This window comes from Aedes albopictus, chromosome 3 (assembly GCF_035046485.1).
Source record: "Aedes albopictus strain Foshan chromosome 3, AalbF5, whole genome shotgun sequence".
Taxonomy (NCBI): Eukaryota; Metazoa; Arthropoda; class Insecta; order Diptera; family Culicidae; genus Aedes; species Aedes albopictus.
Genome location: NC_085138.1, coordinates 365,654,712 through 365,681,263, shown reverse-complemented (window position 1 = coordinate 365,681,263; position 26,552 = coordinate 365,654,712). Strand labels below are relative to the sequence as shown.

At 38.3% G+C, this 26,552-nt stretch overlaps 3 protein-coding genes across 6 annotated transcripts in view; 1 reads left to right on the top strand and 2 right to left on the bottom strand.

The window, feature by feature from the left end:
• Positions 1 to 2,177, top strand: part of LOC109432245 (uncharacterized) — a 134,852-nt gene extending 132,675 nt beyond the window's left edge. For all 4 annotated transcript variants that reach the window (XM_029874819.2, XM_062855497.1, XM_029875170.2 and 1 more), the window contains one exon: positions 381 to 2,177. In XM_029874819.2, the coding sequence (XP_029730679.2) occupies positions 381 to 1,259 (879 nt within the window). In that variant the 3' untranslated portion in view covers positions 1,260 to 2,177. The remainder of the gene's footprint in view (positions 1 to 380) is intronic.
• A 3,042-nt stretch (positions 2,178 to 5,219) lies between these two features.
• Positions 5,220 to 7,247, bottom strand: LOC109432241 (uncharacterized). The gene has a single exon (XM_019708566.3). The coding sequence runs from the start codon at positions 6,956 to 6,958 to the stop codon at positions 5,486 to 5,488; it is 1,473 nt and encodes a 490-aa protein (XP_019564111.3). The 5' UTR covers positions 6,959 to 7,247; the 3' UTR covers positions 5,220 to 5,485.
• A 10,130-nt stretch (positions 7,248 to 17,377) lies between these two features.
• LOC109432250 (serendipity locus protein alpha-like) lies at positions 17,378 to 26,230 on the bottom strand. Its single transcript, XM_029875173.2, has 5 exons — positions 26,022 to 26,230; positions 25,748 to 25,927; positions 18,707 to 19,358; positions 17,661 to 18,569; positions 17,378 to 17,604 (listed from the first exon to the last, which is right to left on the bottom strand). The coding sequence occupies exons 1-5, from the start codon at positions 26,115 to 26,117 to the stop codon at positions 17,387 to 17,389; spliced, it is 2,055 nt and encodes a 684-aa protein (XP_029731033.2). The 5' UTR covers positions 26,118 to 26,230; the 3' UTR covers positions 17,378 to 17,386.
• Between the last annotated feature and the right edge of the window lie 322 nt (positions 26,231 to 26,552).

The following is a 26,552-nucleotide window of genomic DNA, read 5'->3' as shown; positions in this document are numbered from 1 at the left end:
CCATTGTGTTGACAATTGAACTCGCAATTTCTTTGGTGAAAATTTTCAAGATTTTTTTAGGAACTTTGTTAGAAATTTCTTAAAAAAATTCTGTGGGAAAAAGGTTTTCCAAATTCCTTTGCAAACTTTAATTTATGTAGCAAATGCTTCGGTAATGGTTTTGTGAGCTTCTTTAGAAATTTCTTCTATGGAAATTTCTTTGGAAATCCCGTCTGAAAGTTCTTTTTGTATTTTTACAATTCGTATGGAAAATCCTATGGTTATTACTTTGGATTTTTATTTTTTTGAGTACTCAGCTGAACAGTAAGAACGGTCTCCCTTAAACAATTCATTATATACCTTTCTAACACGTTCCTTTGCTCCAATCGTTTTACCCCCAGATATTCAATGTGCAATCTAAGGCCGTCGAGCGAACCCTCAGCCAACGGCTAATCTTTGGTGCATCGGCATTCAATGAGCAATGTCTGATCATCTGTACGAGCGAAGGTGCTATCGAGCAGCTGAAATTTAATCCCGCCGAAGACGATCGCCTGGAAATACACGTTCAGCACATCCACGATCTGGCGGAGAACCCTGCGCCAAAGTGGGGAAGAATTTCCAGCTGTGCCATGTCGCCCCAGGGAGAACTGCTTGCCATCGGATATAAGCGAGGTGCCATAGAAGTGTACAACACCGAAGAACGCAAGGTGATCGCAACGCTCGAGTCCCACACATACGAAGTGGCATCGATGTACTTTAGCCCTTGGCAGGACCCGAACAGCCCCCACATTCTGGTCAGTATTGGAGAGCAGATCGTATTCTGGAACTTGGACTACGTTATCAACAATCCGCCCCGGTTGGACTCGAACGATGTTAAGAGACGCTCCAACCGCTACAAGTCGCGATCTTCTGTCGCATCTCCCGCCATAGATATTCACCATCGTTCATCATTCGGAAGTCCATCATCTGGACTCTCATCGCCATATGCTGGTAGCCCCGCTCAAAACGGATCGTTTTCCTTCGACGTAGATGATGTTGGCCTCCAGTGGCTCAGCAGAGTAGGGCCCTCGAACAAGCCCCAACTGCTGTCGTGCATCAAGCTGATCGGATCGTCGGCCAAGAAGCTGATGATCAGCAGAGATTTCAACAAGTTTTTCACCATCGACGACGAAGGTTACCTCTACTATTTGAGATTGTATCAACCGGGCAGCAATCAACTAACCATCAGCGTCGAGACCCCCATCAAAGGCCGTCCTGCCAACGGGTCCTTCCTTATCTGACTAAGGTCCCGGGGAGTTACTCGATCGGTGCTGACTTCGATCTACTACATGTTGATGTATATCTTTTATACTGCCATATTGAACTAGCTTGCAAGTAGTGATCAACCTATTCGTATCGGTGACAGCAAGCAGATTTCGACGGTTGAAAACGTCACAAACGCGAGCGAGCATCGCGTGACTCCCCACTTTTTTTTTATTACATACTTAAGTATATTACTATTTTACATAAGTCCAACTAGATTGTAAGCGATAAAGACGTTACAGATATTAAGTGTGATAAGATTTTAACGACAAAAAAGCGAGAAGAAAAGACGAACATTCTTTTTCCAATTTTACAAGGTATTACTATGTAAACGAAACAAATTTTTACCTACAAAAAATTTTACACTTAGGCAAGATAAGATTCGCAATCGTGAGAATATAGACCTGATTCGAGAAATGATGTGGCGTTAAACGAAATTTTTAGCAATTTTAGAAGCAATTCTGTAGTAGGCAAACGCAAAATTTTAGACTTAATATGTTCCGTCACACTCTGGCATTTACTTATCACTTGGATATAGTTTTTATCCTTAGTTTATTGCTCAAACGAATGCATTTGTTTGCCATATGTGTTGAATAGATTTACCTCTTTTTATGGATTTCACTTATCTTATTTTATTTCTATCGACATGGCGACCGTAGCGTATAATATGGCGACCACTCAAGTTTATTTTTTTATCGCATTTCCAAACGTATACAGTTGCATCCCGTATTGTACGAGCACCAAGCACAAGCCTTACGTAGTATGGACCATTCAACCCCTAGCAGAAGGCGAATCAGAATTCTATGAGGCTGTCTTTGGTGTTCGTAATGATGTTTCGAGTATTCTTTTCATTTAAATCGACGAACGGTTTTTAATAAATGTAAATCAATTACAAATCTTTTTTTCATTGCTTCAAACAATCCGAATGTTCCGTAACATAGTTCGTATATTCATGTGTTTTATTTTCTGAAACGCAGAAAGCATGTTGGAGCTTTTTCTTGACCAATGATGACATAAATTATTATGTTTGAAAAGAGTTTTTATCTAATTTCCATCTAACTTAAGCACCGACTAACAATACTCGCACACATTTGCTTGCATCCTCCCTAGGACGAAGACAACTTGTTTGTTTACTTTGTATTGATGGGGAAAAGCGCTTTATTTTATTTATTTGGTAGCTTTTTTCTTCATTCTGCTGCAGTGAAATCCAACTTTGAAGAACCACAGAGCGTTTGTGGGGTGTCAATCGGCGATGTGAAAATTGAACGGGGGTGAGGAACAGTTCGGCTAGCTGCTGCTTTGGTGCACTTTCCTTCGTCGTACGCAAAACGAGGAAAATCATCAACTCGTAAGTGGAGTGAAATTGAAATGCGAAATTTTACATAATCATTCCATTTCTAGTGCTATATTGGCTGATTATTGATAGTCTACATGTTATTGCTTCCATCTTATGAGCAATTGCAAAGGTAAGTTGGAATATCTGTAAGTATTAACTATTTTCCGTCTGATATGACGGGAAATAGCGCGTATGACTAAGCAGATTTCTACCCTTCCCATTTTTTTCCTGTTCGGGTCCGCTACTGCGATCAGTTTTGACCCGTATCCTTAGTTTAGTGCGTTTAGTGCATGTTGCATTACTCCATTGCCATTGAAGGAGGTCAAATTTCATACAGTGTTTGTTTATTTTTCTCAAAAACATCAGAACGTCACGTTATTTAGACTTGGGAATCCCTAAAAAGTAATTCCAGGATGAAACCTCGAAGAAATTCCAGGAAGAACCTTCGAAAGCCTTCCAGGAAATATCCTCGATGCAATTCCAGGAGGAATCCCCGAAAGAATTCCAAGAGGAATAATCGAAGCAATCCCTGAAGGAATTCCAGGAGGAATCCCAGAAGGAATTCCAGGAGGAATCCCTAGATAGGAATTTCCGAAAAAAAAATCCAGGAGGTATCCCCGAAGGAATCCCAGAATTTTCCCCTCGGAACTTCTAGAGGCATCCCCGATGGAAATCCATGTGAAATCCCCGAAGAAATTTCAGGAGGAATTCCCGAAGGAATTTCAAAAGGAATCTTCGAAGGAACTCCAGGAGGAATGCTCGAAGGAATTCCAAGAGGAATCCCCGAAGGAATCCCTGAATGGACTGCAGGTTTAAACCTCGAAAGAATTCCTTGAGTAATCCCCGAACGAATTCTAGAAGAAATTCCAGGACAAATCTACGAAGTAATTCCAAGAGGAATTAGCAAAAGAACCCTCGAAAGAATACTAGGAGTAAACTTCGAAGGAATTCCAAGAGGAATCCCCGAATGAATTCCAAAAGGAAACCCCGAAGGAATTCTAGGCGGAATCCCCGAAGGTATTCCAGAAGGAAACCTTACAAAATTCCGGGAAGAAATCCTGGAGGAATTTTTGTGGAAACTCCATGAGAAACCCTTTAGGGAAATCCTAGAAATATGCCTGACTATAGTCCTAAAGAAATCCTTGAAGGAACTCCTATAAGGAGCCCTGATAAAACTCCTGTAGGACTTCCTGAAGAAAGTTCTGGGAAATCCCTAATGTATCTCCTGAAAGCATCCTCGAATCCTCCTGGAAAAATTACCGAAAGAACTCCAGCAGCGATTCCTGTTAGAACTCCTGGAGGAATCTTAGGAGGAACACCTGGAATAATCCCTCAAAGAACTTCTGTATGAATCCCTGAAGAAACTTCTAGAGAAATTCCCTAAATCCCTGAAGGAAATCCTGGAGCAATCCCTGAAGGAGCTCTTGGAGAGATTTCTGAAGAAACTCCTGGAGGCATCCCTGAAGAAACGCCAGGAGAAATTCCTGATTCGACTTAAAGGACTTCATGAAGGAATTCCAGGAGGTATCTCTGAAGGACATTCTGCACGAATCCTTGGAGGAACTCATGGAGGAATCTTTGATATAACTCCTGGACTGATTCCTGAAGAAGCTCCTGTATGAGTTCTTAAACTTAAGAAAGAATTCCTAGACTAATCTCTGAAGGATCTTCTATAGAAATCCCTGAAGCAACTTCTGGAGGAATCCCTGATGGACCTCCTGGGGATACCTTTGGAATCCTTCTGGAAGAATCTGAAGAAAATTCTGAAGCAATCGGGAGAAATCTTTGATTAGAATTTTGGGGGAATCTTTGAAGGAATTTTAGGAGGAATTTTTGAAAGAAATCCTGAAAGAATATCCGAACGAACTCCTGAACTAATCCCTGAAGACACTCCTGTAGCAATCCTTGAAGAATTTTCTGGAGGAATCCTCTGGAGACATCACCGAATCATTTTGGATGAATGCCAAAAGGAAACCCTAGAGAATTCCCGAAAGGAATCCTGAAGGAATTCTTGAAGAAACTCCATGAGAGATCCTTCAAGGAAATTCTGGATATATGCCTGATAATAGCCCTCAAGAAATCCTTGAAGGAACTCCTGTAGAACTTCCTGAAGAAAGTTCTGGAAAATTCCTGATGTGTCTCCTGAAGGCATCTCTGAATCCTCCTGGAAAAAAAATCCGAAAGAACTCCAGGAGCGAATCCCGGAAGAATCTCTGAAGGAGCTCTTGGAGAAATCTTAAATGGAGTAATCCCTGACAGAACTTCTGTAGGAATCCCTGACAGAACTTCTAGAGGAATCCCTGAAATTCTTGGTGGCATTCTTGTATCCTCTTTCAAGAATCTTTGTATGAAACCCTTAAGCGATCCTTGGAGGAGCTCTTGGAGAGATCTCTGAGGAATCCCTGAAGGAACGCCAAGAGAAATCCCTGATTCAAATTACGTATAAAGCACTCCATGAAGCAATTCCAGGAGAAATCTCTGAAGGACCTTCTGCACAAATCCTTGAAGGAACTCCCGGAGGAATCTTTGATGAAACTCCTGGACGAATGCCTAAAGAAGCTCCTGTAGGCATTCTTAAAGTTTAGAAGGAACTCCTAGATTATTCTCTGAAAGATCTCCTATAGGAATCCCTGAAGGAACTTCTAAAGCAATCCCTGATGGTTCTCCTGAGATTTTTTTCAGAATTCGGGTGTGGATTCTGGATCTGGATCGGTATCAGAAAATAACAGCCAACGCTCGCAATAAAAATTATTTACGTTTATATGCCTCAGTAAGTAGTTTTATTTAGCAAACTTTGGGTACACACTTTCACGCCAAACTATTTACATATACATCTTATTGTAGCTAAAACTACCTAACGCAACTGTTTCACTTCACCTGCACCACATTGATCACCCGCTGTTGGTTGCCGACAATGGTTTTCGCACAGGTATCCGGACTAATCGAATGCTTAACCATATCTCGCAGAGCGGCAGTCGTCTTGGCACGGCTCTTCAGCTGGTCGAAGATACGTTTCTTGCTGTCCTTGAACCGCTGGTAGCGGCTCTCCCGCATCATGATCCGCTCCTGCAGCTTCATCAGTTTGTAGCGCTCCTGTTCGAGCGTCTGCTTCAGATTGTGGTCGTGCATCTTCTTCTCCAGTTGATTGTCGATCTTCACTCGGCGTTTGTACACATCCAAGACCCTGTGCCTTAGCACGTCCGCACGTTGCACTCGTTCCTCCAAATGATCGACCAACGCCTGCCGCCAGATGTCCTTGTCCAATGTTTTCTCTTCCTGGTTGATTGTAGCATCCTCGATGCGCTTCAGCTCGCGGTTCTTCTTCTCACACTCCTTGATGCCCTTCTGGATTTCCAAGGTTTTACGCAAACTGCTAGACCGTATGTCCTTCTCGGTAATTTCATTTTGAATCTTCTCGATCTGTTGTTGCTCCAACCGTTCTAGTCGCTGCTTGCGATTTCTAATCTCGATTTTCTCAATGTTCCGCTTCAGTTTAATAGCTTTCTTATAGTTCCGCTCCTGTTCGTCGAGCAAAGACTTCCGATATGCCTTTTCCTGTTCCCAGCACTGTTTCGCCACAACGGATTCCTCGAGTCGTTCAATCTCCTTGATACGTTTGAGAACCATACAGTGCAAAATCCTCCGGTCATGGTCGGTGAGATTCGTCCCCTTCTGATCTAGCATTTCCGTAATCTTCACCGAGTGCAGCCGATTGCAAATGTTGTTGTAGTCGTAGCTGTGGTCGCTATAGCCACTGCCTTTGTATGTCGACAAATCACTCGTGGACAAACATCGCGATGCTTTCATGGATGCTTTCGGTGCCCGTGGATTACCGGGTGTTACCTTCGATGACATACTCGAGAAGCTGCGTTTGCTCCGATCCGTAGATGTCGGTCGGACTTTTTTGCTGGTTTTGCTCTTTTTACTCGGTTCAAGAGGAATCTCCGCTGCCAGATTGCTATCGCTGTCGAACAGGTGCAGTTCCTCGCAGATTTCCTCATCACACCACTTCGGGGATTCACGCCCGACATTGCAGCCATGTGGTGGTGGAGAGAAGTTGTAGTTGATGTTGAAATTATAATTGTAACAGCAGCTGTAGTTTAACGACGATGTGGGACCACTTTCATCAGCACTTGCCGGGGGTGGATCGCATCCATCGTTTTGGAAAGAGCGGTCACAACCGGTGGACGTATTGCTGTCCGATTGTTCGGATGCAGTCGGCGGTGGAGCTGGCGATGCTTCCGGACTGAAATCGAACGATAGCACACTGAAATCATCCGGATGGCAATCGATTTTGGACGATTTGAATTTATTCCTAAGTTTGTTTTTCAATTTGAACATTTTTTGCTAATTGCGTTTTGTATAAAACAAGCACGTAAATATTTATAAGCCAAACCGAACCAAGCGAAAGTGTTTTACTATGCAATCGATCCAACAACCTGGCAAGTTGTTGCCAAGGGAATGGGGTTTCCATTCTATTCGGTTGTTTAAGTCACTCTTTCTTCACGCGGTCTGGCGCGTGTGGCACGTGGTTGGCGAGAGGCCCAAAGCGTTGTCCAACATTCTGACTGGTGCGATGTTGGATGTTGCACGCAAATGTGCATGCTGAGCTGGATTATTAATTGAAGGATGTTTTTATTATCAAATGAGATAGGAAGATAATGGGTTTATAAACTTATTTTATTGATTTTATGTTTTTAGATAGACAGCAGCAATCAAAACCGTGGTTTTCTTTTTATGACAACGGCTCTAATAGGCCTGAACTTGGTTCTCGGTTTAGTGTTCTATAAAAGACGTTTTTTTTTGCTTCATAAGTCCGCCATTATGATGAAAAAAATACAGTACTTTTTCGATTATATCACGAATAAAAAAAATAATCGCGTGATATACTGGAGCGTGATAAAATTGAAACATACATATTATTTGCGAGTATTTTTATTACTCAAAATACACCTATATATAAAACAGCAAATAAAAAACGAAACATCAGATCACGCAATGGGAATTGAAAATTTCAGGCAGCATTTTGGAAAATAAATTGAGCCAACCGTCAATAAAGACCAAGAAGTCATCCTAAACCTAAACTGTATTTATGCTCCATTGTAGAGCAGTGTGAAGATATCCCCTCCACGTTCAATTAACTAGTGAAGACGAAATGGGACGCATTAAGTCTGAAATGGCACTCAATAGTTTCCTCGAGTGAGCAAAGAATGAGTAGTATTTCCAATCTTGAGTATTATTTACGTTATGTCATCCGTGCTATCAGTATTTGAAAGTAGCAATTGATCATTGATCATTTCATAATTGCCGTTTAAGTGATTTTAATGACCTAACGAACATCTTTGGATTCTCATACGCTAGAAATCTTCCTTAACTTATATGAAGTTTATTAAAGCAATTAAAGCTTGAGTTTTGACATTTTGATTGAAATTAGTTAAAATTGCAATTTCATACAGCTTTTCGTTTATTAGGTAATTATTTGAGATTTTAAGAATGCGATTCTAGGTAATAGAGTTCAGTACCTGGTCTGTAATCCCTTATCACCTTTGTCACTGAAACCATTTAGAGAAAAAGCATCAGTTTTGGCTATAATACAAGATTGAAACCTTTCATATTGGCATATTGGTATACTATACTATACTATAGTTTTAATTGATTAATTTGTCATTTTTTTAGGAATGGTTTCCCTCAGATTGACCAAAACTGGTGCGCGAGCCCTACTAATGTGCAAAAGTAGCATACTTATGACAATTTATTCATATGTCATAACTAAAGTGTCTCGAGTATACCAAAGTGGAGAATCCTTGTCGTTTTGACAGGTCTCCTGCTCGATTGGAACTATGGGGATGACACTAGATCGACTGTTCCAATTTTGACGTTTCTCCTCTTTGTTTTATCCAGGCTCGTTAGTCATAACTAATTTAGAATGTGTGTGTACTTGAAAATATTTCTATCAATTACACTGCTCAACAAAATTTAATGTTATGGGATGGAAAAAAGAACAGAGGTTTGGGACCCTAGAAGCGAAGACGGCTAATAACAAGACAGAGAGCTCCCACCCTGTCGCAGGCAACAAGGTTGAAACGCCCTCTTCGATTCACAGGAACATTAAACATGATTGTGTGCGTGTACATGTAAATACGTACACGGAAGCTGTAGCATCTCATGCACACTTATTCATAATGTTGTTCCCTGGAGTCGTTCGAAGCGCTAGTAAGTTCTCAGAGTATATGGAGCAAGAGGGTAGATGTCTATCTTGTTATTAGCCGTCTTCGCTAGAAGTGTCATAGTGAAAGAATTTTTGAAAAATATTGGACCGGGCCTCTCAGTTTAAAACCGAAGATTGTATGAAGAACTTGGGGTGTTCAATTGATAAGTGCATTAGAACGTGCCGTGCATATTTTTAGGCGTTTTCGGTATTTGGGTTAGTTTCGTTATTGTCTAACGCCTAAATATATGCACAATGCATTCTAATGCACTTATCAATTGAACACCCCAAGTTCCCCATACAAACTTCGGTTTTGAACTGTGAAGGCCCGGTTCAATATTTTTCAAAAATTCTTTCACTATGACACTGAACGGTATTTATGGTTGAACGGTGTAATCATAGCGTGATAAAATCGAAAAACATACCGTGCTAGAATCGAAAGTGATACAATGAAGCGTGATTAAATAGAACCGTGACAAAATCGAAAAACCACTGTAATTTTAAAAAATGTTAGAGTAATGCGGGGCAAAAGTTCGCAGTGGGTCTTTTGCTGAGCAAGAGTTAAGAACCCAAACAAATCTGTATGGGTTCGACACATAATCAGGTCAGTTACTCGTCAATAAAAAATGGAACGATTTCGTTATGGTTTGGCAGATTATGCGAAAAAAATGTGTTTCTAGGTGTTTTGATAATTTTTTTGGACCTTTTGGAATAAGACTTTGTAGTAACAGGAAGAAGAAGAATCTTATAACCCCTTGATGAAGGAGAATCGTTATTCCATTGTAGTTCGTGAGGTGCATTCGAATAAACAATAAACTACTAGTGCTTCTTGCAGAAAGGGACATTGTTAAAACCTCGACAGTGGGGCAAAAGTTCGAAGTAGCTGTGGGGCAAAAGTTCGCACTAGATATCTGAATCTAGTACATTAATATAATTACAGAATCTTTGAAGCAATGATGATTTCGAATAGAAACTACTATATATGTACAGTAAAGTGGGCAAAAGTTCGAGTGGGGCAAGAGTTTCTTTTGAAGTTTTTGAGCCCAATTCAAAATATTTCTTTCGGGTGTCAAGGTTGTTTGACGCCTTTTTGAAAAAGATTCTTTCACTCCAAAAGTTATGAACATTGATCAATATTTCGAAAAGTTATGACAAAATGTTGGTTTTTGATCAAAAAATTGTAATATGCGATGTTCCTTCCAACGCATGGAATGGAATTGTAATGAAATCGAATTCGATATTCTGTTTTGGGGTGTAACTAATATACCTAGTTGAAGATGCTTTAGCATGTATAACTTTTTGCAAAAAAGATTTGGAAATCATTTTTTACTCATAGTGGGGTAAGAGTTCGAGTCATGTGGCAACTTTAGGTAAAAACCTAAAGTTCTGCAAAATGTACATATTATCTCTAAAAATGATGGAATTAGTAAGAAATTTCGATCAAAGTTGAAAATAAAGTTTTTAGTTTTTGGTGTAGTAAATTTTAACCCTGATTTGGGTAAAATCTAGATCGAACTTTAAAGTGTATTCCAGTTCCAACATCAAATATTGATTGGTTTTAGGTATTCCTATTATAGAAGTGTCAAAATAGTGTGCTACGGTTAGCGAAATTTCACAAACACTGAATTCGAACTTTTGCCCCGGCACACACATACAAAAAGTGTTTTAACTCAAAATTGAAAAGACATTTGGCGTAACTTGGTTCAGCAAAATTTTAGCTCATGGATGGTAGAATCACCACCCGGTATTTAATTGTTATTATCTGCTTCTATATTTTGAAAAAGTTGAATTTTTTAACTAGGTCGAACTTTTGCCCACCTTACTCTATAATATGTGTTTTATGTCCATCAAATGGACTAAAAGAGAATCTTTCATTGGCGAGGACTAGCAGTAAAACAACCATGCTTCTTGGTAGTCTAAACTGAACTCAATCTTTATTATTGTTCGATGTTCAATATGGTTGAAGTTCCCTTTTTCTCTCAGCTCTCAATCCTCTCATGATTCTTTTTATTCAGTTATACTAACCTTCGAGTGGTCACTACAATGTGTAGTATGTACCCTGAAATCGTTGGGGTTCGATCGGTTGTAAGGCAAATATTATGTTCACCCATTTAAATCAAGAAATGAAAAATGACAAAAAAAAACATTTTAAAACATTTTTTTCGTCATCCTCGTCGTGTCTTTTTGTATGTTTCTGAAGGTCTTATGCTCATCTACTTTACCGGGGTCTTTAAAAGCTTAGTTTGTTAATTCACAGTTATAATTCATCACCATACTTACGGGGATAAGCTTTGATTACGGTCCCGTTCAACAGTTTTGATGCATATTTGATTTTTTTTTCATGTATTTTGTGCAACACGTATCGCTATGATTACCCCATAATGTATTTGGACAACTTAAGTAACGCTGGAAAGGACAGTTCTTATTTAATAGTTGTGGAAGTCTTAATAAAACACATTCTATACAAAAGCTGAACACAAGGTCGTATTCCAGTTGGGCCGTAATGCTAAGAACAGTAAGAAACAGATTTCATGGCAAGAGTGAAAAGACGAATATGACTTAACATGAAATAAATGAACATCACACCAATAAACTACCCTGTAAAAGCTGCGAACTTTTGCCCCGCATAATGCGAACTTTTGCCCCCACTATGGGGCAAAAGTTCGCATTGGAGTACTTGTATTAAAAATTGTATTACTAAAACTACAAAAGGAACGCGAAAAAATTAGTACTAGATTTGAAGGCAACATAATAGGGACTCGTTTAACGAAGAAAATCGATATTGTTTTCTTTTCGTTTCATAAATATTTTGTTAAGTCTGTTAGGTGCGAACTTTTGCCCCGCATTACTCTACATCCGAAAAATTCTGTAACAATGGAGCAATGCACTGTTTTACATCTGGTCCATCACTTGACAGCTCGGTCGGAATTGAAATCCACCTCGCGATTCACAAATCGCGATTCATTTAATACAAGGCTAGCTAACTTTATCAAACATCGTAATATGTAGAGTAAAGTGGGGCAAAATTTTCTTATGAAGTTTTTGAGCTCAATTTATTTTTTTTCTTTCGGGTGTCAAGGTTGTTCGAAGCCTTTTTGAAAAAGAGTCTGTCACTCCAAAAATTATGAAAATCGATCAATATTTCGAAAAGTTATGGCAAAATGTCGGTTTTTGATCAAAAAAATTGTAATATGCGATGGTCTATCCAACGCATGGAATAGAATTGTAATGAAATCGAATTCGATATTTTATTTTGGGGGGTAACTAGGTATATTTTGAAGATGTTTTGGCATGTATAACTTTTTGCAAAAAATATTTGGAAATCATGTTTTACACATAGTGGGGCTAAAGTTCGAATTGTGGGGCAAGAGTTCGAGTCATGTGGCAGCTTTAGATAAAAACCTCAAATTCTGCCAAATGTCTATAATAAAAATGATGGAATTAGTGAGAAAATTCGCTCAAGGTTGAAAAAAAAATATTTTATCTGAATTCAGCGGAAAAATACTAATTTTTGGTGTAGTAAATTTAACCCTGATTTGGGTAAAATCCAGATCGAACTTTAAAGTGTATTCCAGTTCCAACATCAAATAAGGACTGTTCAATTTATAAAACGGACAACTTGCTTATGCGATACCTTTTTTATTTTTTAATGAAATCATTTTCAGTTTTTTGCATAACTTTTTATAGATATTCTCAAATGTAGGAAAAATATAACATCAAGCAAAATGTTCTTTGTTGTGTAACTGAAGCGGTTTTCGTAAAACATCAATGAAAACCCATTTCTCAAAATTTGACATAACTTTCCACATACTAAACATGCATATTTTCATGAAGTTTTTAATGTATTGGAATCTTATACTATTCTACTAAAGGTAAAGCTCAATAGTTGGTTAATAATAATGCACCAAGCAGCCTCCAGCTAGATATAGTGAATTGCCTGGTTTTCATAGAAATTATTAAAAAATATTTATTAAGATCCTGTGATGCAATAGCACAACGGATTCGGCTAAAAATTTGTCCAGAGTAGAAGAATATTGCTTTCTGAATGATGCAGAAGAAAATAATACTTCATCAAAAATTTAATCCATAAAGATAGCACATAACATAAGTGGAACTCCGGCTCAAAAAGTTGATGCCTTTCCGCGTTCGTACGCTGGTATACAGGGTATCGAAATGTCAAATGCATTATAACATTATTGCCATACTATTTTTCAATATGTATACCATTTTTCATTGCTGTGAAGTAAAACAAAGACTTCATAGATCTAGACTGGCAGCACGAGGAGATCTAAAATAGGACATAAATAGTAACAAAACTTTGTTTTTGGCTTTAAATATAAAGGGAGATTGATATGTGAACCGTGACTGTGTTGTTTCGAAGATTTCAATGAATTTATGACAAAATAAATATGTGAATTTCCAGCAGCTAGTTTTGCGTATATCTAAGATGCCAATTTTCGTTCCTGTATTCTTTGCTAAAACTAGAATACTGGTTGGATCAGATGTTTTTTGTTACACCTATTTAATAACAATCGGATGTAAAAATTTTATTTCCTATATTACTGTTAATGTAAAATTTGCATTAGCTTGCATTGTTATTCGGAAGAACCTTCAAAGAACGAAACTGTTTTGATTACTGTCCCTGTAATGACACACAGTAACCAAACCAGCAATGCTATTAAGAAGCAGTTTTCTGCATTTGAAACCACATTATTCCTGATTTTGACTAGATGTATAAAAAATTGTTTATTGAATATGTTCTGGCCCTTTTTGCTTTACAATTAAATTTTCATCAAAAAATCGAATCTCACTTGAGACTTTAATATTTCAACAACTAATTTTCCAATTGAGTTTAAACTTCGCCAGAATGTTTATTACTCATGCTGCTGCAGCATGGCACATACTTTTCTGTTATTAAAAACGATTTACCATATGTGAACAGTAATTTTATATATATTTTAAATTTTCAGCAATCGCAAAATTCACCTTATTTAACATCTGGCCGATTTATTATGAAATAAAACTATTTTTATTCGATTCAAAAATCATTACTATAATTAAAGATGATGTACTGAATAAAGAAGCAAGGGTGGCTAAAATTTGAGCTACGCGTCTTCTTTTTATAACCTTGTAAAGTTGTCCGTTTTATAAATTGAACAGTCCTTATTAATTGGTTTCAGGTATTCCTATTATCGAAGTGTCAAAAAAGTGTGCTACGGTTAGCGAAATTCCACAAACACTACACACCAAAAATAGATTGAGGGTTTCAGCAAAATTGTGCTGAATTTTGCCGAGCTGAAGGTTTCAGCAAAAATTTTGCTGAAATTCAGCAAATTTTGCTGATTTGTTCAGTAAACTCTGCTGATCACCAGTAACGTTTTGCTGAAATTCAGCAAACTTTGCTGAAAGTTCAGCAAAAAATTTTGCTGGACCCTTCAGCTCGTCAAAATTCAGCAAAATATTGCTGAAAGCGTTTGGTGTGTAGATTCGTACTTTTGCCCCAGTGGTGGGGCAAGATTTCGAATAAGATACACACATACAAAAAGTATTGTAACTTAAAATTGAAAAGAAATTTGGTGTAACTTTGTTCAGTAAAGTTTTAGCTCATAGATGGTAGAATCACCAGACGGTATTCAATGAAAATAAAACGTAAAAAGGTAGTTACAGCACCGACGAACCAACGTGACAGTTTTAAAACTGTCCCCCCTAAATTTAACGGTCGACCAGCGAAGCGAGCGATTACTTCTGTCAATCCAGCATAGACGCGAACCGTTTCCTATATCAACACACGGGGGTTTTTGGTCAAGCTTACAAACCAACGCGAACCGTTATAGAGGTGGCGGTAGTGTTCAACTATTTTTCATCATGGCGTCAGGAACAACAAATTTGAATTTAATGGTTCTAGCTGTCATGTCGGTTCGTCGGTGGTTACAGGGTCACCATGCCCTTTAGTAATCTTACACTCTCAAATTCATCTTATTCGAAATCAAATTGGGTAAATCGGCAATTGTTGCACACCTCATTAGGAAAGCATGGGGTGTGCAACAACTGTTGTGTTTTTAGGCCGTGCAACGATTGGCGATTTACCTTATTTGACTTCGATCTTTTTGGTGGCATTCTTCTTTGATTTCGTCAAAAAGTTTTTTTTTTATTCCTTCAGCAGTTTTTAAAGAAATATCTCAAAAGATTCTTATTTGAAACAAGTGTACGCGTTTCTTCCAAGAATTCTTGAAGAAATTTTTACACAATTTTTTCAAAGATTGCTTCAGTAATTTGTACATGTTTTTATACATTTCTGAAGGAATACTCTTAGGGATTATTTCCCTCCAGCTATTTGTCTTAAGTATTTCTCCAGGAATTCTTCATAAATTTTCTCAGAAATTTCTCTACGGGCTTTCCATGTAATTGGTCTAGGTGTTCTTTCAAATATTCCTTAAAAATGCCATTGCGCCAAACATTCCTTTACAGTTTCTTGTAGGATTACATCGATAAATTCTAGCCGAAAGTCGTCCAGAGATTTCTATCTGATGGAAAACTCGAATAAATTCCCGAAAAACATTCTGAGAATTTGGAAATGAAATTGCCGGGAAAATTTTCACTAACATTACTTGACAAGTTTCCAAAAAAGTTACCAAAAGAATTACTATAAGAATAGCCAAAGGAATTCCTGAAGGAGCTATGAAGGCTTTTCAAAGAAATTGACCGAATCCAATACCAAAATATATTCCAAAACAGTTGCCGAAAAAAAAATCTATGAAATTTTCTACAAGCATTAGCAAACAAATTTTCGAAGGAATTTTCAAAGAACATGCCGAAGACGTTTTGAAAAGAATTTCCAAAATAAAGAGTTTCCTAAGAAAATATCGAAAAATTTTCCAAAGACCATGCCCAAGAATTTCTTAACCCTTTATTGACCTCCTAATGTGAGGTTAAGTTTTGTGAAATCCCATTTTAGTGATTGAGTCGTTCCAGATAAAATTTAATGTGGGATCGGGGTAGAAAAAATCATTTTATCGATTAATTTACCAAAAAATTGATGATTAAACTGATGGGGAACTGGTCTTTCCCTTTCAAACTTCTAAATTTTCACGACATAACCTCTTCTTTTAATCGCCAATAAGGACGAGAAAACTAGACGAGGTGTCTATGCATATTATTATGGAAATGATTATACACATGATTACATGTGCAAAACCGTTTTTGTTTGAAAGAAACTTCTAAAAATCTAGGTGGCAATGTAGTTGCCACTGCCCGTTTGGCGTACTTCGAACTTTATTAGGTGGCAATATGGTTGCTTCTGCCCGTTTAGGCTACCTGTGCTGGTGGCAAAATTCTTGCCACTGCTCGATTGGGGTACTTTTAAGCCCGAAAAAAGATTTCAAAGTGGGTAAAGGCTAAACCCATAATATAACCTGTAAAGTGCAGCTCATTTAAACCTATAATCTGATTATGTCTTAAAATATTTACTAAATAATCTAAAAAAACTGATTATTTAGTAAATATTTTAAGACGTAATCAAATTAAGGTTGAGCTCATTTTCTTCACGCAGTCAAATTTAGCTATTTATAACTCTACAAACAGCTCCCAAATTACTATTTAAGCTTTGTTCAGGTCTAAAAAATACCTAGCGTAGTTAGTAATCCCGAGTATGCGTTAACCGAAAAAGAAGTTCGATATAAGTTGTTATCAAGCAGAAAAAATAAAAATTGTTTGTGGCAATATAATTACCACTGCCTAATTAAGGCTTAAAAGATTTTTTGAAGAAATAATCAAAAGAATTTCTAAAGGCATTTTAAAAAGAATCCCATAGGAATTTTTAATAAATTTCTGAAAGAATTGCCGAAGATTTTTTCAACGATATGCCTGTTTGGCAACAAGTGTAACATCGAAATTAACTCGGAATATTGAGAATTTCTTCTAAATCTAATACCAAAAAGATAGGTAATTCAAAATGCTATCGATTAGTGCAAAAATGGAGAAATCTTCTTTGAATTCCTACAGAAATTCCTGCTGGGGTTCTCCCAGAAACTCCTACTTGCAGGCGCGCCTCTAGTTTGGAATTTTTCCAGAAAGGCCAGATAGTATTCATTCAGAATTTTACTAGAATTTTTCTAGTAATTTATTGCTGGGATTTCTCAGGCATTTTCAGTTCGTATTTTTCCAGTAGTTTACTTTGGAAGTCCTCCAAGAAATCCTGACGGATTCTCGGCAAGAAAGCGACTCTGGCAGGAATCCTTAAAGGAATTTTAACAGAATTTCCTGCAGAAATATTAGAAGAAATTCCTGAAATAGAGTGTCCATCCCGGGACATCCTGGGGCTTCAACCAAGCTGATAATCAGGTTCTACTCCACATCCCAGTTGGGAAGTTATACCAAGTGGAGTAAGAAGAGGAAGAGGGATATTTAAGATGGCCCAAGAAATATTTGAAATGAAGGCTTTCGGATCCACAAGCATAATCGGTAAACGGGTAACCTATAGTCGTTTCTTGAAAGTATCATGTTCATAATAACAATGATAAAAAGCATTCGAACTCTAAGTACACGTTCAATCATTCTTAAACTCATATATCCGTAGTAATGTTAATACTAATCCTGTTGTCTTCGTGGATCGCTATCTCCTCCTTGGTGATAGACTTCCGTGTACTCGGTAAAACTTTAGTTTCTGTCAAAACTACTTCTTCGATTCGCTTTTCCAGCACAGTTTTGTCCATGTGCTGCTGCTCTTTCGCCGGAGCACTCGTAAACGTACTCGATAAATCGGTCAACTGATCTAAAATGTCTACAAAAACAGAACTCAAAATTTCTTGCGATTTCAGTTTTAATTTAGCTTCTTACCAGTAATTTGCAGATCTATGTCGCTTTTAAAACTCTCGAAAAACTCTGCCGTCTGTTTGCTCTGTTGACGCTTGAACAGCACCACTCGCAAACTGTTCCGTCTGATGAGCTTCTTTCGACTGGAATGGGCCGCAGACAATCCCTTGGCAGCGTTCCTGTCCGGCGTAGTTTCTGCCCGTTTCCGCAACTGCGCAGTGATGTCGGAAAAGCTCTTCAGTTCCAACAGTGAAACGGTTGAATCTCGGCGTGATTTTTCGCCTCTTGTGCTGCGATATAGAATACTGCCAGTAGAAGGCTTTTGAATGCTATTGCTGAAAAACTCCCTAACACTTTGATCAACTTCCTTCTCTTCGTCGGTTTGCGCCACAACTAGTGGCGTTGGTTCGACGGGTTCCTCTTTTACTGGTTGACTTACTTTTCCAGCGCTAATCGAGAGCTGAATTTTTCTTAGCTTGCCCAGCAGTATACGAAATCTCTTCAAAATTCTATCCTCTCCGATCGACGGATCCTCCTCGAAGCATTTGACTATGGCTTTGCATTCAAGTACCATCATTTTGAAATCTTCAAAATAAAGTCTAAACGATTCGGTCTGATTTAGTTTCAAATCCGTGGCGTTGATTTCGACGTGTTGTTTGAAAACGTTTGCTTTGCGAACGAGATTTTCAGCATCAGTTGGATCAAACGATTCTGCCATACGATCGATCCCGGCTTCGATGATTTCGATCAAACACAGCGCGAACGCATTGCTGTCGATGATTTTTTGAACGTGGCAGCGAAGCAGTGCCGATTCGTCTAACCAGTGATCTTCCAGCAGTTTGGAGTGATGATCGCAATTTACGTAGAAGGAAGGGATCAAGTAGGAATCCAGAGCTTCGATGGAGGCCAAGCAGCTTCGGATGTCAGAGGCCGCTGGAAATGGATTTGATGTTAGTCTAAGATAAGATTCAGTAGGTAAATTAAGCATCTTTGAATTATGTTTTGGTTGATCATTGAACGTTCGACGATCTATTGCTAAATTCTCCCCCTTAGATACATGTACGACCTACCTTTGTAGTTATCCGCATAAGAAATTGCAAAAAGGCCAATTTGCATAATCCGATCCACCATGGTATCAATCCTATTGGTCATGTTATCGATCTCCTCTTCACTTGCTTCTTCTTTTACCAGTTTTCTCATGCGACCAATTAACTTGCGATCCATTTCCGCAAAAGTTTCAAAAACTATTTTCAACAGACAATCATTGACTTGCGTTTCCAGGTGATAAATGGCACTTTCCAGCACGCTAGCTTTCAGGCGTCTGTTTTGTCCATCGGGACGACTAGCTCCTTCCACCAGAGCCGATTCCTTCTCCAGTGCGATACATTCCTTGAGCACTCGCTGGCAAACGTTGGTCAGACGATTCTTATCCTCATCCTCCAGAACGTTCCCGAAAGCGAAAGACTGCGTAATCAGCGCTTCGATCACCGACCTAATACGGGTACATTCCATCATCGCATCGGCATCCTGCTGCGCCCGGTTCAGCCCCGAATCTTCGAATGCAACCGTCAGCGGACCAACCAAATTCAGGGCCAAGTCAAGGAAACTGACAAAATTCGATTCAGTTGTGCAATCTTGCGCACATGGTGTTTCCTCGTCCGAGAGGGTTTTGATCTTTGTTAGGCACCAGATTATCCTGTCTAGAAAGCATTGACGAGTTGACTGCAATAAGAAACGCAGATTATATTTGCTTGATGATTGTTCCGGAGTATTCAGTTTGGCGTTCAGTAATGGCTCAGCTAAATTATAGAGCATTTAAAAGCTGAAATCCAATCAAGCTCGGAGAAACACAAGAACCACCTTAAGCTCGATTAAGCTTCATTATATTCAAGTTCTTTCTGACACCTCACTTATAAAATATGCAAATTCACAAACAATGTCAAACGGCTTTATGCCAAATAAATAATTGTATGTCACATGTCCCAATCCAAACTGGTTACATTATTTCAAATTGTAATTCGGTTGACACGTTTCGGATTCATACTGCCAAGGTTGCGACTATTCATTTGCAAAGATTTACATTCATTTGCTATTATCTCAGTTCAGAAGCATGTTATCGAAAAACAATGTATGGATGATTTTAACCTTGTAGTTTTATCTGAAAGTTTGCCGAATAACATTGGGGTCGCACACGCATTCCAAAGTCGTGAGTGAGCTGTAAAGGCAACTTTCCACAGCGTGAATGAAATTTACATTCACCGCGTGGAGAGTTGCCTTCACAGCTCGCTCACGACTTTGATATACGTTTGCGACCCCAATGTTATTCGGCAAACTTTCAGATAAAACTACAAGGTTAAATTCATCCATACATTGTTTTTCGATAACATGCTTCTGAACTGAGATAATAGCAAATGAATGTAAATCCACAGACAAACAGACGTAACACTCTGATAATTCCCATCATACATCGATTTAACGGCCTTTTTTTCAAAATTGGATAGGTGGCCAACTACCCGGATAAAAACTAACCATAGGGTATTTGGTGAAAACCATTCCTGTACCATACAGTGTACCAGCTACAATATAGTGTATTGTAATGGAATGGTTCGCTAAAAGCTTTGCACATTGGTAGCTACTATACATTTACATCCGATCTTTATGTAACAATATATTATACTGTTTTTCTTACGTTTGAACCATTCACTATTCCGAAACAATCTTTTTCCGTGCATTTTTAATTATTTATTCAGTTTATGATTTTTTCCGTGCTTTGTTTTGTTGATGTTCGTGACATTTTTGTTGCAAAGGAAATGAAAGAGAAAAAAGTGAATAAGTTGAAACATCTATTTGAAGTCAATAAAATGTTTAAATAAAGTGGTAAACCAGGTGTCCTAAGGACTGCATATCCAAGAGATATGGTGGGCTAGGTATGTAGAGTGCGATGAGAGGAATACGAATGTAGGTCAACCCGGAAAGACGCAGTCCAGATTACCGTAAATCAGTGGATGAGTTCAACACTATTCTTTCTCTTCTTCTCTCATGTGAAATTGCCTTGTACAACAACCGAATTAAATGCGATTTATCTTTGACATTTTTAACATAAGGACTGGACACTGAAAAGACTTCTAATATAAGTGTGTCTTCGCTTTTTAACCTAACTTATAGTTGAATCGAACTTGACAGTTTTCTCATGAGTTGTTATGTACATATTTCATAGTTCAGTCAAACTGGAGCCTCAATATTGCAATAACGGTTAAGCACGCTGTAATGATACTTATGTACCTCGTCACCCACTTCATGCAACTACATTAGTGGTCTAATAACACTTAGCGCGCTAGGCATAGTTCCATCATGCCGCTCAAAGTGTTGCCACAAATAATGCTTAGTTTGCAAAACCCAGTTATCTGGCTGGTGGGACATGGGAGCCTAAGCTTCAACTGTTAATGCAATCAGAGGCTACTCAGACTTAGACGAGTTTAGGTTAGTTTGGCTAGAACTGCCATTATCGAAGGAACATAACGAGATAATATAACATTATATGGTTTATCTAATGTAAAACAATACAACATAACAAAAGAGAACCATTTCAAAACCATGTTTAAATTTATAACCTGTAGTGAAATTACAATTAAAAACAATATATTTACGGTACATTTTATTGTTTGAAACCATACGTATACCATACAATGTACGGTATATTAAAGCCCACGTATCAGTATTTCAAACAATTCATTTACAATAAAATGTATGGTTTTGTAAAAAAATATATATGAAGAAAAATATTTTTTTATATTGTTACGATACTTAACAACCCGTATAGTATATTGTAAAAATCTTATTTACAATTCACCATACAGTTGTCTACATTACATCTTATTGTTTTTGTATTTTTTATTTTTACAGTGGTGTTTATTGTAACAATATGGTTCTAAATAGTACTGTTACAATACAACATTTGGTTTTTCTACTGTATTTTTTATTCGGGTACCTACCCGTGGCGCTCGCATCGTTATTGTTCGAGTTTGACGTTTGCTCACTACCGCCACCTAGTTGATGGTCGGCCAAACTTAGTCCTTTTAGCATTGGGCGAATATGTTTCCGTGACTATGATTTGAATCGAAAATTGTTCGAAGTGTTACGTCTGTTTGTCTGTGGTAAATCTTTGCAAATGAATGGTCGCAACCTTGCATACTGCTGCCATAATTGGTAAGTGTACGTCCTGATTTCGCTAAAAATCTCTCAGATGAAACTGGCGTGGTCAATAATGCTAAAAGTTCCACTGCAGCTTTGTGGATTTTTAATTTCTCCTCACAGATCTGGAACACATTGGCAATTTTTCAATACCGCTAGCCATCCTTCTTAATCATATTGGGCATTCGAGACAAACTCGTTCGATTTAGATATTGTTGCACCCATTCTGTGATGATAGTTCCAGATTCTTGATCGTTCCACAAGTATCATCAGCGCTCCTTGTACGCTTTCTAATTTCTCATCAGAATTTCCGTTGGTAAAATCAGAATATTTCCACTCACTATTACTACTTTAAATCGTGAAATCTTCAGTTAAGTGGCTCCGTCTTGCGTGGAATTATGCCACTCAACCGATCTTGATCTTTTATTATGGAGTCGATGTCCTCTGGAAGCTTGATCTCAAGAGTTCAATCTTGTTGAAACAAATGATCAAATTGGTAGCGGTGTTTTGTCTTGATCTTTTCTGTGCTTTTGTAAATTATCTCTGGCAATTGTGGTTAGATAGAGCGTCTGCATTGTCAATAAAATTTAGCTATCAATTTCTCCGCATAAACTGCACGATTCTATTGTTTTCCTATCAAAAACATCCGCATTTGCAACATCAAAGTTCATGGCTACTCGATCGGTCAAAATAGCTGTGTATGACATGACTTTCCGTAAGATAGGAATTACTGGCGGCTCTTTTCATAGTCTTGGCGATTTTGTTGCACTTTTTATCGATTATTCCCGTTGTATTCTTGGCTGAGGGATCCTGTATCTGGACGCCAGCATTTTGAGCAGCTGAATGAAGTCTTAATACTCCACGATTATCCATATCTGTTGATAGTCTCAAACCGTCATAAAAGCGATCGCATCGTCTATTTTCTTGGTTTTGAAGCCGTGGTCTACGATTGAGCTAATTAACATGATTTATCAATGTATTACATGAGTTTCAAAAAATGCTCGTATTTAATTGCCTATCCAATCTTTACTCTCCTCATAGTAATGTTCCAATAATGTTTGAACTTGGATCCTCCAACTGCGAGTACAGATACTTGATGGCTTGACACATTATTTACCAAAGCTTTATGGCCCGTTTACATATTTGCTAATTCTGGGTGACAATACATTTTCGAGCAGTATTGGCGCCAATTTAGCGCAATGTAAACACTTTTTAGCTGACAATAAAATTAGCATGACAAATTCAGAAGCTTCTGAATTCGGTGCTAAAACTAGTGGACAATAATGAGAATATTAGATTGTCCGACACAATTAGCATTATGTAAACGGTCTGCTAGACGAATTGTCAGCTAATTATGCCATCACACCAATTTTATTAGTAGATAGGGAAGTGTTTACACTACGATAGTTTGGTACCAATACAGTCGGATAATTTATTGTCCCAGATTTTAGCAGCTAAATTTTTAGCGGCAATGTAAACGATACTAGCGTGGAATAAATTGTCCGACAGAATATTGTCACGCATTATTATCACATATGTAAACGGGCCATTAATGGTTGTGCTACTGGATCCGCGTGCCCATTCCAACTCAGCCCACCTAAACGGTGTGAGCTGTACTCTGTATTTCTAATACTCTACCAGAGCTATTGTTCCCAATATCGATGATGAAATACTATGATCGCAAAACAATATAATTCGCGGAATTCGGAGGTAGAGTCCTAATGTCCAGTTGGTGCTGTTGATTACGCGATTGCATTCTAATCTAATCTAATCTAATCTAGTGCTTGCACAGCCAGTATTGAAAAGCATCCTGGAAACATCAAAATTTCTTCTGATATTTTCTTGTCAGCATTAATATTTGCAGCATATCAGAGATGATGTGACACAAATATTAAAATGGCCAGGCCCACTGTGCAGACTAATGGATTGAAAGATAATTCAAAAACATAAGGCAATCAGGTTATCCACTTATGAATAACATGATTGACAAACCTTTTTGAATTGGATGAAGGAAGAAACGGGGACAACCGTACCAACCGTTTCGTTTTAGGGGAATGGTGTTTGGACATAAAATCGTTGGGAGTGGTGCTGCTAAGAAGGTTAATGCACACTCCGTTATAGTTGACGTCTTTTCTCCTGGGATGGGGCACAGGCATTTCTCCATGTGTCCTGGCTTCAAAGCCTAGGCTTAAGCGCCATTACTCGCTCTCTGAAACGAGAAAACATAATAATGATCCCATCCCCGAATGGAATGTACAGAATAATAAGCCTATATAAAAAGCAAAACAAGAATGGGAAATTGCTACAAATATGTCGAAGAAATTTTAAATGATAATTTCAAAAGGTCATAGGTATCATGATAAACAAATAAATTTCTTCCTGAACCTAGGTTGGATCTGATGATTACCACAACGAACCACAATTGCAAGACGAACCCTATTTTGGTTAGCTTGTATTTTTTCTAGTTATATTTTAAGTCGACACTCTTGATGACAAACTGTACAAATTTGATGAAAGAATACTTAAAGGGTAGCTATACTTAGAGGTAAATAAATTTTACCTCTGTATCAGGGTAGAGAGTGTGTTGTGCAAATATTACAGCACTGTAAAAGTCCTCATCCTTTTCGTCGACGACTGACGCTCAATACCGCGGAAGTCTTGAACCGTGGTAATAAATAGACATGTATTGTATCAAATGTTACATATCCTAGCAGGCCGATATTTACATATCTGGTGTTTTGTTTGGCGCTTCATCAGGTAAATTGTCTGTCTAAAGAATAATTTCACCCCAAACCCGGTGTACGTTGCACAAAAATTGGCCACATGACTCGTCAAATTCGAAAAATCCTTAACGTATGCCAAAAAATATAAAATAATAAATAATGGTTTGATCTCACCAAGTCAATGCTTTCTCCCGGAATCCATGGTTTGATTCATCTTGATCCTCTGCCTTATTTACGTCCAATTAACGGAATCTTGGACGGAATCCATTGCACTTTTAATCACCATTCACTTCTCATTTTTTCGCAGACCACGGCGAAAAATTGGTCTGTCGTATTGTATCGTATCACTATCGTATTCACTGAATTTACTTGCCCGTGGTTGCTATCTACCGATGTGTCCAGTTTTTTTTTTTCAAACGCCGCACAAACTCCCCTCTATTTGCTATATTTTTGTTCACTTCAAGTACACGATCTTTTCAATAACTCTATTGTTTTAGCCATTCCAAATAGATCTTCATTAAAACTCGAGTTGTTTAACACAAATACGGCACGGGAACACTCCACCGGCAGAATCCTCAGCAGAATCTTCATTTTTTTCAGCCGAAGTGTCACGCGTGAGGAAAATGCTGCCGCACACCACCACCGCTCACTCTTCTCACTTCTCTCGTGCTGATTTTGCATAAAACTAATTCACACCTTTTCATCCAATTTGCTGAACGGATAATTATATGCAACTGACAACATGTTTTTGATGAGGAATATGATCGGAACCATCGGGATCCACTCGCGAAATCACATTTTTCGTGGCGTAGCTCCAGCTATATCACAAACGGAAGAGCAAAAATTCGCGAAAGGAAAAGTGACGTAACGAGCAATTGGAAACACGTCCACAAGCGCCCAAGCTTACTGCGATCTCCCCTGTTGATTACGCGATTGCATTGTTTATAAACTAAAAACTTGTTCCGGGTTCAGCATAACACCGGGATGGTTGATGAATTGACTATTTTATACGGACTCGTTTTCCAAAGTTAAAATCCAAAATAAGTGGATGAAGTGCCACATCACGTCGTTCAACTCACTATCGACGACGTTATCAGCGACCGCTCGAAGGAATTAATGCACATTTGAAAGGATCTGATTTTTTGTTCTGTGTTACTGCAGTCATAATTCAAATGCCAACGTTCCCTATACACTTACCGACAAAACACACTTCTGCTCCTGTTCGGTCGTCAGAGTTCGTTCCAGACTTCTGATGCAAACCACAATTTGCGACAGGCAGAGGAAGGCCATTTCCATAATTGCCACATTGTCGCCTACTTCAAATGCCAGGAATTTGTGCAGAACCCGGAATAGTTTGTAAAAATCTCCGCAAACAGTCTGAAACGAAACAGATATGTACAAGGATGTTGTGTATACTTAGCACAAAAGTAACCGTTACAAACCAATAAATAATCTGTCTTCGATAACTCACATTCAACCAATCGATGCCACTCCTCTTCGAAGATATGAAACCACGGTAAAGGTTTTCCTGAGCAATGCTAATTGCTTCCTGCAGTTCTGGAATCATGTTTCCCTCTAGTTTTGGCCAAATCCAGTCTAGTTCGTTAAAAAAAAGTAACACAGTTTGTGAGATGACGGCTGAAGCAAACGGTCGCGCGAACCATCAACAAAGTGCATCGACGAACGCGGCTACGAGAAAGGCGAGGGAGTGCACAGGGGTAGAAGATCCTACCCTTTACGCCTACCCAAACATGCCCACCTGCGCGCCATCTACTGTTGGTTCTAATTTGTAAACATATTTTGTTTAATGGTTTTATAAACATAAACAGTAGCACAAACATCAGTGTTTTTCTCTCGATTTTGATGCTTACCGTATGCGTGATAATGTTTGCACCATCATCAAATAAAATTCCAGTTTGACTTGTGAAGACAATGTATTGGTTTTATTTGCAGGCATTTAAGCTATAACTCATATCCTAGTAGGCTGTGAATAAAAAGTGTT

Coding starts and splice junctions, on each gene's coding strand:
- LOC109432241 (XM_019708566.3), bottom strand. CDS start 6,958: ATGTTCAAATTGAAAAACAAACTTAGGAATAAATTCAAATCGTCCAAA.
- LOC109432250 (XM_029875173.2), bottom strand. CDS start 26,117: ATGATTCCAGAACTGCAGGAAGCAATTAGCATTGCTCAGGAAAACCTT. Junction 25,928..26,021: donor GTGGCATCGATTGGTTGAAT/GTGAGTTATCGA, acceptor GTTTCGTTTCAG/ACTGTTTGCGGAGATTTTTA. Junction 19,359..25,747: donor AGCAGAAGTGTGTTTTGTCG/GTAAGTGTATAG, acceptor TTCTTATTGCAG/TCAACTCGTCAATGCTTTCT.